Raw genomic sequence first — 17200 nt, 5'->3', positions numbered from 1 at the left:
TACTGCTCCTGAACAATCCAGTCTACAAAACCAGCTGGCCCCCTTTAGGAAATTTTCACTGCACAGAAGAACCTTGTTAATTTGCACTTCAATAAAACTACCAGTCCTCATTGGATTTCCATGTTTGCAGTTTACTGGAGTACAGATCAGGAAGGTTCTGCTGAAACAGCCAGCACAGATAATACCACACTCCCTGTCAGACTCCCTGGCCTCAGATTGGGAAAGCAATACCACCCTGAAAAAGATAAATCCACTTAATTGTCTGCTGATGTTGCTTTTCCTTCCTCCAGCTGCTTCTGCTCTGCTGCAAGGGGTGCTCTCTGTGTAGCAGGGACTCTACCTATAGGAGTGAAGTGGAACCCGGTGTCCAGGATTATCAGCATGGAAGAGATCGTGTGCTTTTAGGAAACCTGCTCCATCTTCGTCATATTCAGCAAGAGAGAACTGCCACCTTGGTTTGTGTGCTGCCCCCTGGCACCGAGCCCAGCTCCAAGGAGCAAGTGAAAGTAAAAATGGCTGCCACTGACTTCCTGTGGTGAATGGGAGAGCTAGTCCCCTTTGTCCTTTCAATAAGAAAACGGACAGGCGAGCAGAACGATCGACCAGGTCAAGCAGTTGCCACTCCCAATCGCTCTAAGCACTCAGTTATCCCGCCCTCCCACACTTCTTGCTCTTCCTCACCATTTCTCTCTCCAGCTGACACTAAAACCCTTCTCTCTCTCAAAAAAAAACAAACAAACAACAAATCAGGAATTAACATGTTAAGAGAAAAAAATTATTTTGCAAGGAAGGTCAGCTGTTAGCTAACATTTTCCAGGTGGGAGGTATTACTTATTTAAGAAACTGCAGCAGCAGTATTTTAATTAATTCTCCATCCCAATACCTTTACAATCCTAAAAATCTCATAGTTTAAGAGTCTTTCATACTAAGGAATATACAAGGGGTGTCAAACATCCGGCCCATGGGCCGGATACGGCCCACCAACCTTTTTGGTCCAGCCCCCGGCGGCAGCACGTGCTGCCGCGAGATCTCGCAGCATCGCATGCTACCGCCAGAGAGTACCACACCATGAGATCTCGCGGCAGCATGTGCTGCCGCAAGAGAGTACAACGCCAAGAGATCTTGCAGCAGCACTCGCTGCCACAAGATCTATGTCCTCTGGCAGCAGCGCGTGGAGCGCGGTGTGCACGAGACAGTGCTCCAAAAGTGCCTAGTATTTCGATTTATGATATGTACGGCCCACTTGAAGTACATTCAATTCAAATCTGGCCTGCCATAGCAAATGAGTTTGACACCCCTGGAGTATACCGCAAAAAATCTCATATCTTGCATACAAGTGGATTATAACTGTCCCCAAGAGGTTGTGTGAAATGTATTTTAAAATACCTTCACATAATCAATAATTGGGGGGGGGGGGGGGAGCATCACAATCTTGGATTGTTTCAGTTAACTCTTCACCTGCTCTCATCTCCCTGCTGCTATCAGGTGAGGAAAACCAAATACACTAGAAGAACAGTAATCTCAAAGTAACAGGATGTCACAACTGCCCATCTGTTGGGCATTCCTGGAGCCTCTTCTGGATCACAGATTTCCACAACTAACTAACTGTGTCCAGAAGCTTGGTGATTTTTAGCAAAGTCTCATGAGAAACGGCCTTTGGAGTTAACTGAATGGTAATCCTGAAGATGATAGATAGAATGTATCTTGGAAAATGGCTATAGTTCCCTTACAATTATGTCACACAATGGATAGCTCTCTCCACTTCCACTGACTTTACTCCCTCCCTTCTTTCTGGCTTTCTTCTTAACTAAGGGCTTCCTGTAACTTAACTGCTTTTTTCACTCTTGTCTCATCCCATGTTCTCCTCTTTTTCATCATCCACTTTCGCCTTCTCACCTTTTCATTTCATTTACACACTAATTACAGAATTATGTTAAATCCTCTCTTTCTGTTTCCTAACACACCATGGAAATGCATCCTGACAGATTTTCTACACCAGGCTGATACTGAAGCAATACATAAGCACTTAGTATTTAATAATCACTTTAACATTTCCCATGCACTGTACAAAAATACAGATTGATGCAATGTATTTCAATACTGTGGTTGACAATGTCTGTGGTGCCAGGTGTGTAATTATAATGTGATGTAGACCAATAGAGATAGCCAGAGAATACAGCATGTGAAATGTTACTGCCGTTTGTTTACTTTAAACAGGCAGTATCATTTGAGAGAGGGGAGGAAGGGTAGGGATAGGTTTCTACGGTGGCAATAACTGTCCTTCATATAAATCTCCTGGAGAGATGTGTCATATTGAGATACTTCTAAATCTCCACAGAAACATACAATCCCCATTCTGCCATCTGAAAAAGTAGGCAAGGCCAGCTCAAAACCACTGCACTGGAGTAACTAGGTGATACAGAACAGAGCACTCTACTATATCCCTCCTTGAATTCTGAATTTTAATCTTTCTTTCTTCAAGAAACTAAGATACTGAACTACACAAATCTGCTCCCAAGCCCCAGTTTATCAGACTGCAGAACAAGTAAATAAACATGCAGCCTGAATAGCATAAATACAAATTTACAGGAAGCAACTTCAAAGTGCAATTCTTATCTTCAAATCTCATTTGATATAAAGTAGCCCTGAGTGACAACATAAAAATAAAGAAGAAATGAAAGGAGAAAGCTGCATAGGCCTAGTGGCACTAATGATGTACTTTATGTGTGTGTGTGGGCCTGGTAAGAGAGAAAACTACAGACCCGCTTCTATCTTTTGGGAAAAAAATGCATCTCTACTGAGACTTGGAAACTCTTAGCATCTAGATGGGGGTGCTAAGCACCTGTCAGGATTGGGCTCTAACTCATTAACAGAAAGAAAAGTATAAGTGCTCTGCCTATTCTTTTTATTAGTAACAGATTTTGCTTTGATTCACTTTCAATTGTGAGGAGTTGGTTCAAGATTCCCACAAAATCCTACAAGGCGTTAAAATAGTAAATATCATAAACTGAAAGGGGGAAAGAGTTTTTAATTAATTCACACTTCACAAGAAAAAATATTCATAAACATCAATGAAAAAATAGTAGAAATTTAATAAAATTTAAAAGATGGTCAAGGGATCACTATTTTACTTTTCAAAATCAGATAGTCTTCCAATCAAAATCAGCGAAATCACATACACATTACCATATTTGCTCCAAAAAGTCTTCATAACAGAGGAAAACATATTAACAATTTACACACTACAGTCATAGTGTAAAATGTCATTAAATACTTGTTCAACAATTGATGGCTCTTGTAGAAGGGGTAAGGGGAATTTATGTAGAATAAATGAGTGCTAAGCTCTCAACGAGAGAATGATACCCAACTCCCTTTGAATATATCTCAATTTATTGACTTACTATACTTCCTATAGCGCTGAGCACTTTTCCCTGTAATGATATCACTTTCTTACCCCTTGCCTATCCACTTTATGGCCTCTTCTTAAAGTTAGTCATCCATTTAAGCATTTCTAAAGAATAGTATTACTAAATACGAAAATGACAGAGATACCCTATGGGTTGAATATATTACACATACAGAACTAATCAACGCAATCACATTTTCAGCCACATCATACGTGGTTTACCAGCATTATACATTCATTATTATATTTCCCTTCCACAACACTACCTTACTGGAGTGCAGTAATCCAATGAAGCCTAGAACGGCTTGAAACTAACAAGACCCTTAATGCATTGCTCTGGGGTTTGTCTGATAGCAGGAGTTCAGAGATTTAATGCTCAACTGCTTTAGAGACAGTGTTGTCTTCATCATGGTTATCGTCTGAGAGCCACGATACTCAGTGCCGTGCAGCACCACCAAGGCTGGTTAAAAGAGTTGCTGTGCTATATGGAAGGCACAGTAGAGAGGAATAAAATCTTCACTACGAGGCAATGGTTCTGCCCTGGGTACGGTAGCAAGACAGATTCATGTAGCAGTACATCACACTCTGGGACTGGCTAGTTCCTTCTGTTTTCACTATTCTAAAACCTAATCCTGCAAGACTGAAATCAATGAAAGGCTTGCCTAATTAAGGGCTCAAGTTCAGGCCTCAAGTGGGTGATAGCTAGCATTCTTGCCGGTAGTAATGGTATCCTAGCAAGGGAAAACACTTCTTATACCACAGCTGATTATGCTTTAATCAACCAAAGCTATGTATGTGCACTTTTAAGAACAAAACATTGCCTTTTTTTAGTTCATTAACATCAAGGAAAGTGCTTTGTTTTGTGGGTGTATGTTTCATTTGATTATTATTATTATTCAGTTTATCTAAGCTGTATTTTATCCTGTTGCTCTAATATCATATAAAAATAATAAGACAGATAAAAGAAAATAATTCAACATAATGCCACAACAACCTGTCAAAGTAAGGGAAATAAGTTGACAGAAACAGATAAAAGGTGTCAAATTCCTGAAGACATGCATTTGTTATGACCCATAAAACAGTTAGATTCAAACAAAACAAATACTGATACGAATCTATCAGATCTGTATGTCACACTCCGTTTTCTTGATGGGATGGGTTCTGCTAGATTGCTCTTTTCATTTCAAATTATAAACCGATAGTGCTTCAAAAACTATAAACAAAATGGAATTCTACTCCTCACTTCCATGCAAAAATGACAGCTAAACGCAACCATTTACATAGACCGTGTAGAGCAAATTTTAGTGGATTTAGCATCTACGAAAGTGCCAGCTTGACAAGCTTGGAAAATGAAGTTCTCTATTTTTCCACAGCACATATACAGCAACACCTTGCTTTGCCAATGTGACATAATCCTTCTGGATCTGAGACAGTTCCAGGTCCCTTCCTTCCTTATCTTCTCTACTAAGCCAGCCAACAAACTGGCAGTTGTGAGAATTGTATTGACTCCAAAGGCTCACTTCACATGAGCCATTCAGCGGCTATGAGAAAATAACAGGGTTCATCAACTGTTCACCTGACCTGGATCTGAAGAGATGACTGGAAGGTAAAAGCTCTATATTGAATTACCAAATCGCATGTGCCATCAGGTGAACTGAAACAACTTTTACTACATGATGGCTCCTGGTCTAGATGAAACAAGATGTGTGTTTCAGATCGGGTTCTAATAGAGAGGTGTCCACAAGACAAGAATCACTATGACAATTCTTGCATCTGATGAATTGGGTTTTTGCCCACGAAACCTTATGCCCAAATACATTTTAGTCTTTAAGGTGCCACAGGACTCTCGTTTTTTGCTAAAAACAGACTAAAGTGGCTACCCCTCTGGAACTGTGACAACTGTTGCTAATTGATACTTTCATTGGCAGTCTAATCACTGAAGCAAAGGATGGAATAGGCATGAATGGTAGACTGAACCTCAGTCTGGTCTAGAGTGAAATATATTGCTAGAAAGCTGTGGAGAAGTTTACAGTGCCACTGCTTATATTATGCCTGTTCCATACTTAGAGGACATAATTTTCCAGTGCTGCCACCTGACATAAGCAATATATTCCTTTTCAGAGACATGGTTAAAAAATAAAAAGAGCTGGCTTAAGAAGTCAACAAGCTGTCAAGGGGAAAAACAGGTTGTATAAGACTTAAGGATACAAACCATAAAGCTGACAGAGAAAAATACTAACCAATCCTGAAGGGTATTAAGGAAAGAAAATACTGAAAATAAAAGAGGGATTGCCCAGGAAGTAAAGGAAAACAATAGAATATACTTGTAATAAATAAGAACAGATAAATAATGGAAGCCAGCGAATCACTAGAACACAGTGGAAAGAACTTAACACCACAGGGAACAAGATACAGCAGAAAAATTAAACAAGTTCTTCATCTCACTGCTCAGAAGGGAAATTGGAGGTGAGATGCCAGAAATGGAAACAATGTATCTGGGGCAGCACAATGAAAAACTAAAGGCATTAGCAATCATTCCAGAACAAGTCTTGTGTGATTTAAAATCAATAAACACACAGAACTCAAAGGCCAGATGGGTTACACCTCGAGTTACAGAGAGACAGCATAACAGATCATTAGCAGTCAAACAAGAGTTATTTTTTAATAGTATCTTTGAAAGTGGTGAGATAACAATGGACTGGAAAGATGAAAACATAATGAAATTCTTTAAGAAGAAAGCTATGGGGACCCAAGGAATTAAATCTGACCTCGGTGGCAGGCAAGGTCCTAGAGATAATCAGCGAAAAGATCACAAAATAACTAGAAAAACACGAATTGATCATTAATGGCCAACTATTTCATAAGGGATAAATCTCATTGGTTGGAATTTTTAAGACGATATTACAGAAAAGAAACAGAGGTGAAGCACAGACAGATACTGCTTGGATTTCCAAATGATGTTTCATACAGTAAGAGACAAGGCAGGTGAGGTAATATCTTTTATCAGACCAACTTCTGTGGTGGAAAGTACAAGTCTGAGCTACACAGAGCTCTTCTTCAGGACTGAGTGAGGAAGCAGAGTCAAGAGTGTCTGAGCTAAAAACAAGTTGGGATAGATTGTTAAGCAGACGGCATAATGCATGTTGGAGGCAGTCACTTGAAATGAAGTGGGCAACTGGGAGTTAGATTATTATGTATAGATTGTTTGAAGTGGGAAATTAAGGGTAGTAAGCAGTGTGGGGTGGCATAGCATCATAGAAAATTAGGGCTGGAAGGGACCTCAGGAGGTCATCTAGTCCATTCCTCTGCTCCAAGCAAGACCAACCCCAACTATAAACTGTATAAACTGTCATAACGAACAATAAAACCAGTGTTCCTGTTACGTCCATGGTTTTTGGTGTCCACCTCACCTCCCTTGTCTCTCTCATATCCTGGGACTAGTATGGCTCCAATAACATTTTAATGAAGTAAGACACAGAGCATTGTCTAGACAAGTCTAATACATAGAAGACGGAATGTCCTTGAATGAACAAAGAAATTGATTGACAAGAGCAGGGAGTGCAACAATTAAGTTTTATTTATGAAGAGGGTGAATAAAAATCGTTCATTTGAACCATAAGATAAATGACTGAATATGGTAGCATGCCCATTGCCTGAGTTTCCCGCCTCCTTATACTTATGGTGTCTCTGTGTTTCCACCTTTTAAGGACTGTCTCATCCTCCCCTTCCTCTAAGCTCGTCTCTCAGTATCATTCAGTGTTGTTTCTAATTTCCTTGCCCTCCACTCTGCTCCTCCCACGTTCCTGTATCACTTACAGCTTTACCACTTTATGCTGTGGTCTTGTAAATTCTCAGAAGTCATTCAGAGACAGGCTTGGCCAATATTTGCAAATAGGGTCCACAGAGAAAAACTCCAGGTACTGAGGCAATACAGCACCAATTTCACCAGGATGGTGATAGGAGGCACTGTGAGGTACTAGCTTTCTGATGAGCTGCAAAACTAAGAGCCAGACAGCTAGTGGTTTGGTTTTTTTTTTGTTTGGTTGGTTTTTTTTGTTTGTTTTTTTTAACTATCGAATGGCACTCTTTTCAAGGGCAGAGATTGAGTTAAACTCAATGTTATCGTCAAATCTCATTCTGCCTACCTAAATGACTTCTGGAGTTTTTAACTGCAGCTTTGCTTCTTGTCCTAAATTTCTATGTGGTAGGGTATGCTGTTAAATGGCTTCCATGCTCCACTCCAGAGAAGACTGCATTTCAGTGGTCTGTGAACACACTTTTAAAAAATCTTTGATACCCTTCCAGATGAAAGCCATTATATATCAATTGTGTAAGGTCTGAGGATGATCATTTCTGTCCCGCTGTGTTTGACTCTTTCCCTCTCATTCTTCTGTTGTTCTCCCCTCCCACGTTAGTCTGATTGATTGCTCTTGCGCTGTGTCCAAAGTTTGAGCACAGAAGAGGTCTGTGCCAGGCATTCAGAAGATCAGGATTGTAGTAAATTTCACTTTTCTGCCATCATATTCTGCCAGGTACATCAGAACAGAACACAGTGTTATAGGGGAGGGGGCAGAATGAGATACCAAGTCCTAAAAAGGCCTTTTGTGATTGAAAAAAAAGTGTTCAAATTAGCTTCTCTGGTACAACAGCAAAGCTAACTAGTCTCTCACTATTGCAGATAAGACATTTCAGACACCTATAGGGAAGAGGAAGATGAGGTACACAAGCACTGTAATGACTGGTACTGAAACTGATCCATCCTTCTTGGCAAGGAGATCCATTAACCTTCCTACAAGTCCCAGGCTCCTCAGTCAGCACAGCCTTATCTCAGACTGGATAAAGGTGTCTGTTAGAGTGTTATCAGACCTTTCTGATATCAGGCCAAGGTATTGCTCATTTTGTGATATTCCTGTCTGAAAAAATAATTACTGGTTATAGTTAAAAGAAAGAAAATGTTTGTAGTTTACCTGAAGCCTCAGGATGGTAAAGGCTGGGAGCATTTGTTATTTGTCCTGGCTGATGGAGGCAGCTATCTGAGGATCTCTGACTTGCAATCAAAATCCTACTTTTTGCAGAGGGTAACCTGGAAACCGCACCCAGTCCTAACTGTGGTTTAAGTATCATGGCAGATCGATAAAAGCTTGGTGGTACCTCATAGTGAGTATATGGTGGAGGACAAAATTCTTCTTTCACGGGCCTTTTCCCAACCTATAGAGAAATAAATGAAACAGATGTTACTGCAATGTATTCACATGTCCAGGAAACATGGAGCTCACAATTGCTTGTAAGGTGTATGACTAATTTCTGCTCTTTGTAGATGCTGGTTTGAGATCAACATGGAAGATTCAAAATGTGATAGTTTGACCACATGGATCACTACCCAGGAAATAAAAATGTCATTCACAACCCAGCCAAATACAACACACAGCTGACCCTTGCTCTCTCTCAAAAAAGCCTCAAGTTGTGACAATGAAGAGACACTATTAACTCTTGAAAGGTAAATTTCCTTAATCATGGAGACAGATGTGCCAAGAAAATGACTAAAGGGAATTTTGGTTGGATGTTATTTAAAATGCTCCTTACTGGAGGATAAACTAGAGGTCTATTAAAAAAAAATACTCATCTCTAGCAAAGTTTCTTGGATGAGCAAGTTGTCTTTTATTACATGAATTTGGAGAAATTAATTTTTTAAACCATAATGAATGAAACAATTATAAACAAAGTTAAAAGTATTTTTAACTAATTTCATCAGAAAAATAATCTTGTTTGAGATTAAGATGTTTACATTATTCATGTGCTGATTATACACAAAGAAACTTGGCCCTATTTGTTCACAAACTGATTCAGAGTCCCATGAATATATTTGCTATTCATAAGTATTTGCTAGTTCGGTGTGAAAACATCACCATATGGCCTGATCACAAACTGTTCACTTTGGCTTTGTTATTCATTATTCATGGTCTGTAATAGGTAATCTACACTTCTCCCATGGACACAGCTACCGCCTCTCAGAGAAGTGGAGTACCTATGCCGACAGGAGCAGCTCTCCCGTCAGCATAGGTAGCATCTTCATTAAGCACTACAATGGTGCAGCTGTGCTAGTGTAGACACTCCATGAATCCACCTCTTCAGGCTGTGTGCTGCTTTCCATGACTTGGGATAAAAGAACACAGCAATGTCAAATGCTTATGGGTTTTCACTTCTCCACAATTAGCTAAGACACATTTACACTATTGCCCCTGATCAGCACTCTGGGTTGGAGTCCAACTTTTGTAGACTTTTCTTTTAAAATATGAATCATAATTCTCCATTAAGGATCCTTTAATATTTTACAGTGTGTCCCAGTTAGAGGTTTTTTTTTGGGGGGGTGGAGGGGTGAGAGGGGGAAGTGGTTTGGAAATCAGGTCTAAATTTATTTTTAAACTTAATAAAACATAGCCACAGGCCATCACGTATGCAGAAGTAAATCTACTGATTCATTAATTCTGCTGTAACTTACACTGCATTTAATACAGCAAGCCAATAACTTTTCAGCAATTATAAGCATTTAGAGGATGCACTTTAACAGTGGCTATAGGAGCTTTGATCTTTAATATTCTAAAATATATAAGATTGGCCTTAAACTATTACAGAAATAAGTTTAGAATCTTTTAGGCTTTTGCATATTTTATACTGAAATTCTGATAAGAAGACAGATACTGTAGATAATTAGGGCTTGTTTACACTTCAAACGTTGCAGCTGCACCACTGCAGCACTTCAGCAAAGACATAACCTATGCCGACGGGAGGGGTTCGCCTGTCAGTGTAGGTAATTCACCTCTCTGGGAAGTGGCTCTCCTGTTCACCTAGCGCTGTCTACACTGGGAGCGAGGTCAGTTTGGATTTCTCACAGCCCTGAGTGACACACTTGTACAGTCAGCTTACAAGACTGATTTTGGCCCATTAGCTCACTGGCTGTTTTCAAGTTGGAAGCACATGTAATAGTAAAATGTGCGTTTGTATTTTGAATTAGCTGCTTGGGGCTTTTGGAGAATGAACTGATATATTCTGCTAAAGCTCCTGACTCCTGTAATGTTAGACTACTGATTTCATATGCCCTGCTATGCAGTAAATATCTCCCACTCACTCCATTTATAAGCCAACGTGCTGAAGAGAGCATCCTTCACTTGAAAAAGTCAGCAACAAGAGTTTATTAGCAACTGAAACTTCTACAGTATAGCTAATTCTAAACAGAACTGCCTATAGCAATGCCTATAGTTAAGGTTGCCTCACACTTTCCATTATAAGACTTTACTGAATGTAAAGTCTATAAACTTTACTTTCAGAACAAGTTTGTTGGGTGTCTGTGCTCTGGTGATGTTTTTGGGGGGATTCAATCATTTCTGAGAATGAGATAAGGAAAAATTAAAAAAAACAAGGTTGGTGAAGTAATATCTTTTACTGGACCAACTTCTGTTGGTGAGAGAGACAATAAAAGATATTACCTCACCCCCGTTGTCCCTCTAATATCCTGGGACTGACACGGCTACAACCACACTGCATAAAAGGAAAACTTATGTTATTTGGCCCATATAAAATAAGATTCTTACAGCCCTTTCACTGAGAGGTTCTCCTGCCCTCCATGCTTTGGAGCAAGGACTTGAAATTTGGCAGGCAGCAATACCAGAACATACCCCCTCTCGGGCACTGCAGTCACCCTGCCTTAGTTTCCCTTTGTGTCCAGTAGTTCTCTCAGCCTTCAGCATGGTTCAGTTGTAGAGGTGACTTAGCCTTCTGGCTAAGTTACATAACACCACCCCTTCCAGGGTAACCAAAGCCCAAAGGAAAACACCAACATCAGTCTCCCACCCCAGCCCCACCAGAGGGTCTGACTGTTTCATACAACAATCTTTGGCCCTTCTCTTGGGCTCAACCTTCCATCCCTCCTGGGTTCTGGTGAGCCCCTTCTCTCTCCCCTTAGTAGCAAGGGTTGCTGCATCCTCTCATTGCGTGGCAGCACTCTGAGAACCCACACCTAACCTCTGCGATGGGTTCTTGACCCTGGAAATCCTAAACTACTGGGCTATATGCCACATAATTCAAACTCAAGCTCATTCTACCTTTCCTCTTCCTAGGTATCGGTCTTTTCCCTCAAGCCTTTCCAGCTCCAATCCTCAGTTAAAACTTCTTCCCCCTTTGAACATTGTATCCACAGCTTTTCTCTCCTGGGGCTGCACTTTAATCCTGACAGGCCTACCTAGCTTGTCAAAGTTCTGGTTCTATCCCCCCTACAGCGTTGTCTCTCCTGACTCTCTGCTTTCCCTTCCTCTGAGCTAATAGCAATCCTTTATAATGCTCAAGAGGTGGTCAACTGATTCCAGCATTTGGCCCCCCTTCCCAGCTTGGTCTGCTGATTCTTCCTGAATCCCTGAATTAAGAGTGTCATGCTTTAGAACAGGGTTGGCTGGCCCAGGGCCCACGGCCTTAATGGAACAGACCACCCTGTTACAGCACCTGAAACTAGTGGATATCTTAGATACTTTTGGCCTTAATTTCGGTGCCTCAGTTCCCCATGTGTAAAATGGGGATAAATATACCACCTCACCTGGAAGGGTTGTTACAAAAATAAACTAATATTTGTGAAGCCCTCGGATACTGTGGTGATGAGTGCCATCAAAAAACTCATTAGAAAATTAATAATTCCATCTTCAGAGAGGAGTTTGAATTGTATGTGGTTAATAAAGCCTGGGACCACCCAGTGAACAATGACGATCAAACAAAATATTGAATAGCTGCTCATACAGTGAGCACCTTCCATCCTGTGTACTGGGAGTGTGTGGATGAGGGAGGGAGGGAGTGGGGCGGATGTGGAAAATATAGTATGTGACCATGTAAAGAGTGTATCAGAATGCCTATGCACAAGAGGACTGAACCAACAGTTTGGCATTTCCTAATCATTGAGTGCTTGATTTTGCAACCTAATTGTTCTTTGAATATGGCTTTTTGTGTGTAATCTGTATGTTGAGTGAGATGTAGATGAATAGCTAGTCCTAACAACAGAGAACCCATCACTTTCCATGCATTAAAGGAAAACTACAGTATAATATAACTTTTTTTTTTTAAATACCGGAATAATTAACTACAGCGACACGTATCTTCAATATAAAAACAACAGATGGCTTGACTGTGGATTACCACAAGTCTCAAGTAAGGGGCAGTAAGTAGCTGGCCCACAAACTAGCCAGCGACCCAATTGTGACCCCTGCTTGCCCTCTTCCCTGCCACCTGCACTGGAGGGGAAGTAGTAGCACAGAAGCAGCTGCTCTGTAACCGACAATACGGGTAGCCTGCACAGGGTGTAAGGCTTCTTGGCCTCCCACACTTCCCAGTGCAGGTGGGTAAGGTGAACCATGACTGTGTCCAGAATTATCAAACTGGAAGCAGAAATCTTGGCAAAGTGATACTGAATGGACCATAGGGAATTCAGTTATCCTTTGACTGCATGGCAAAACAAGGACTTCCAAAGCTGGGGAAAGGAAAATTCTGTTATTTTAAGAGAATGGTTAATATATCAGCCCACTTTAAAATGAACCAAAACCATAAACATTTTACTAAACAATATAAATTGTCTGAGAGCAGCTTTGAAAGTCTCTGTTTTTCTGTTAATTCAAATGAGAGGCAAACTCTTCTAGTCCTACTGCCTGTCACTCATCTAGAGCTGCTGCTGGACATACCTGCCAACCTCCCTTTGGAGGAGGAAAAGCCCCTGTTTACCAGCAATTAGTGACATTTCCTCCAGCCCTCTCTTCATAAATCTCGCCCAGGCCCATGGATGTCAATGGAGTTAAGAGATCTCTTTCTCTCTCTCTCTCTCTCTCTAATGTTCCCATTTATAGCTTTCAAATATTAGCAGATGATTGTATACTTCTGGGAAGCATTGTAGCAGTGCAATGACAGATTCTGGCGACAGACCATTTGCCGTGACCATTTCAGTATCAGAAACAGTTAAGAAATGTATTTACAATACCCACATATATCCCAGTAGTGATTTACTATTTTAGGTTTTCCAGCCAATCTCTGCTATTTTCCTCAAAGAAACAAGTAAACAAACATACGTCAATTGGTGTACAAAACATGGTTATCTCCTTACCTCCTGTAAAAACTTTTCACTCATTTGACCAAAATGATGCCCTGGGGGTTTAATACCAGATACTACGAGTCCAGAACTATAGATTCTTGGCTTCTGCAAGTCGGGTTTAAATTTGTCATATAGAATGTTAGATGGTTTGATATCCCCACCACTCAATATCTGCTGTTCTTTCGGCATGGGCAAACCACACGCAGGGGGACCATACGGCAGCTCAGTTGAGGCAAAGGAAGGGTCAAGCTGGTCTACTGACTGAGGATTTCTTCTAATGTAAGTGATGATCTTAGGTCTCACATGTTTGGGTTTGGGCACGACAGGTTTCATCTCAATGTTTTCTTCAGGCTTTTCACTGCAGTCACTCTCTGCATCACCCTGGGCAGCAAGGGAGCCCTTGGAATGGATAAGGATTGGCTTAGGGATTCCACTGTTGCAGGCAGTCTTGTTAGGCACTTTAGGAGATAGGTTTAACAACTGTGTACTGTCAATGGGAGGTAGGACCGAGGACGGTGACAGCTTCTCAACATGAAGCGCATAAAGATCCTTTACATTGCTGTTTGAAATTGTGGGCTGATTATTAACATTCACAGTTGCCATGGGGCGCAAGGAAGTTGGGACATAGAAAAAGGTATCACCTCGTGCAGAAATTTTGTAACTCTCTGACGCTTCATCTGACAGACGTTTCTTTGCAATACCTGTCTTTTTATTCTGAACTGAAAAGCTTGTGGGTTCCAAATCACGGTCCCGGTTGTTTGGCTGTTCGTTTGACATTGTTTCTGCACTAAGCACTCTGTGTTGATCTGAGAGATCAGAGGCAGACACTGCGGTGTTGTCAGTGTTCCCTTTGACTAACATCAGTTTATTCTCATTAACTTTCATGGTTTTGCTGCAAGGGAGACTAACGTTATGTAGAAAAGATATATGCCCACCGACTGTCTGAATGCAACTGGTACCAGCTTCAAGTACATTTTTATTTCTTGTAGGTGGCAGCTTGCCACTTGATTTGCTATCCTCAGTAAAAGGAAATACAGATCCAATTTCTCTGTCTGTTGTGTATTCCTGACCACCCTGATTAGCTGTCCTGTTTTCATCATCATTACTTCTTCTTCCTAACTCAGGGCAAGTTTTATTACCACTTAGCAGTCTGTCCTCAGTATAGGAGGCTACCCCTTGGTTTAAGAGTGGATTCCCCACTTTACTGCAAAAGTCTTGAAACTGGGGAGTTTGAATTTTTGAAAATTCAGCCCCACATTCTTTCTTCTCTTGCATTAATGTACTTTCTTCTCTTTGACATCCTAGAAATTCTACCAACATAATTCTCTCGATTTTTTGTTGACAAATATTCTTAGATTGTACAAACGGTGGATTTTTTAGCTCCATTTCCCCCCTCTTATCATCTTGACCTAATTGTGCTTCTGACTCACTAGAGATTTCAGTGGGCTTAACACTTAAATTTAGATCTACAGGAGTAGAATGCAGTGTGCTTTCACTGTTAACATTTGGTACATCTTCTACATCCATTTGGATCTCTGGGATATTTACTTTCTTGTTCTCTGAGGTAGATGGTTTAGAATAAAACACCAAATTTTCCTCTGAGGTATTGTCAAGTGGATGAAAAACCATACCTAGAAAATGGTCTGCTGATGTTTTCTGTGATTTCTCAGTCTCACCAATCAAACGATGTGATGTATCAATGGAATCCAGTGATGCAGAAAGCGAACGTTTACACGACACACGTTCTTTTGAAAATGCTTCTGTTTTAGTAGAAAATTTACTTGATCTTCCCAAAGAAAGCCTTTTTATTCCTTCAGCCTCCATGGTCCTGATAATTTTATCCTTAGAAACATGCCGGGTAAATTCAACATCTTTTGAAAAAACCCCTGAACTGGTATCATTTGCACTGCTCTTCAAATTAGACAGACTTTGTCCTCGGCTAATTCGAATATTCCTTGAAGTATCCTTAATTTCATCAGTCCTGTAATCTTTATCCAATTCCCTGTTTATGGCAGAAGGCCACCTAAATTCTTGTACATTGATGTCACAAATCTGAGATTCTTTAAAGACCAGAAGTTTATTCTGCTCTGTATCCAACTGCGAAATGTTCTCTGACCCATCGGTATGCACACTTCCAGGCTCAGCTGTCAAATCACATCTCCTGACCTCTCCTTCAGTGCTTCTGACTTTTGTCATAATTTGGTTGGCATTTGTATCTCCCACATTTATTATGCTTTCATTGTTATTTTTTCTTTCATTTCTGTTGTCCTGCAGCTGTGTGTAACATGACTTACTTGGAACCAGTGGTGCACTCATTTTGAAATGTCAGGTGACTGCTGTTTTGACAGTCCTATTTAAGGGGCACGCTTTGTCTTCAACCAGTTTAATGACTACGCATGCTTCAGTTAAGGATTTAAATTAAAAACTGATCAGTAGAAAATTTCTTCTCAAAACGTTTGTAGTCTTGTTAGATTCACATTTTTATGTTTCTTCAATTGCTTTCAGAGCAGCTTTTGGACTCAAAACCTTTATGACAAAGTAGAGATTTATTGAAAGCCAGATATTCAGTTAGGTTCCCTCAGAATGAGAACGAGTTAGTCCATTTAACCTATAATGGAAGAAAAAGAGAAGTTACATCAAGTAATGGGGCTTAAAAAAAAGAGAGAGACAGACATGAATGTTAACTCAAATGGCATCACCAGGAACGCTCACTGTTGCATCCACAGATTAGCATCTCATAACATTTTATATAAATGTTCAATTGTTGATCATAACAAATATTTATAGACCATGGCCCGGTCTACACTAGAAAAGTCATATCGTGATAACTATGTTGGAAAAGGGGCGTAATTTGTGTGTTTTATACCAGTATAAGCCCTAGTGTAGATGCAATTATACCAGTATATGTTTTTTCGCTTCCTGTGCAGGAATAAGCTAACTGGTATAAGCACTTTTATACCAATATAACTGTATATTCCAGTATAGTTAAAGTGGCAAAACTACCTAGTGTAGACAAGCCCTTAGGAACAAAATTCTGGCTACTTCAGGGAAAGTTTACTTGGCTTCCCTCCTACACACTAAGGCTACATCTACTCTATGAGCTAGGGATGGGCTTCTGTGCTTGCAGACATGTACTCGTGCTAGCTCTCGGAGAGCTAGCATGAGCATAAATAGCAGCCACAGTAACATGGGTAGCTGCAGTGGAGGCACAGCTTAGCAATGCCGAGTTTATAGAATAGAATATCATAGAATATTAGGGTTGGCAGGGACCTCAGTAGGTCATCTAGTCCAACTCCTGGAGTTCATACCCACCAGTCCCAGGCAGGTTTGTACTTGACATAGGCTCAGATCTGAACTAGCACAAGTATGTCTACACAAGCTGGAAAATCATACTCAGCTTGTAACATAGATGTAAGCTATGTTACAATCCTCCATAACTTCTGTCCTAGGGAACCCTGGGAAGCAGGCCCTCCCTGAGTTTTTGTGGGGAGCTAAAAAAGGAGCAGCCATCCTCTGCAATCTGCAACAGGTAGAAGCCAGTTTTCTGCACATGGTTAACCAGCCCTTGTCCCTCATATTTTATCTCAAGTAATTAAAAAACAATTATTAATAATAATGAATAATATTTAACATGTAATAATATGTACATTTGGAAAACTAGAAATGAGCCAAAGTTG

At 40.5% G+C, this 17200-nt stretch overlaps 1 protein-coding gene across 1 annotated transcript in view; it reads right to left on the bottom strand.

Moving 5' to 3' along the window:
- Nucleotides 1-15839, bottom strand: part of MTUS2 (microtubule associated scaffold protein 2) — a 247387-nt gene extending 231548 nt beyond the window's left edge. Inside the window, exons 1-2 of the mRNA XM_067562739.1 lie at nucleotides 13536-15839; nucleotides 8374-8614 (exon numbers count right to left, since the gene is read on the bottom strand). Coding sequence (XP_067418840.1) covers nucleotides 8374-8614; nucleotides 13536-15839 — 2545 coding nt within the window. The remainder of the gene's footprint in view (nucleotides 1-8373; nucleotides 8615-13535) is intronic.
- Nucleotides 15840-17200: the final 1361 nt, after the last annotated feature.

The sequence above is a fragment of the Emydura macquarii genome, unplaced genomic scaffold (genome assembly GCF_026122565.2).
Source record: "Emydura macquarii macquarii isolate MOO-44397 ecotype Brisbane River unplaced genomic scaffold, CSIRO-AGI_Emac_v2 contig_2473, whole genome shotgun sequence".
NCBI lineage: Eukaryota > Metazoa > Chordata > Testudines > Chelidae > Emydura > Emydura macquarii.
Note: the sequence above shows the minus strand (reverse complement) of the source record. Positions and strands in the feature narration are given on the sequence as shown.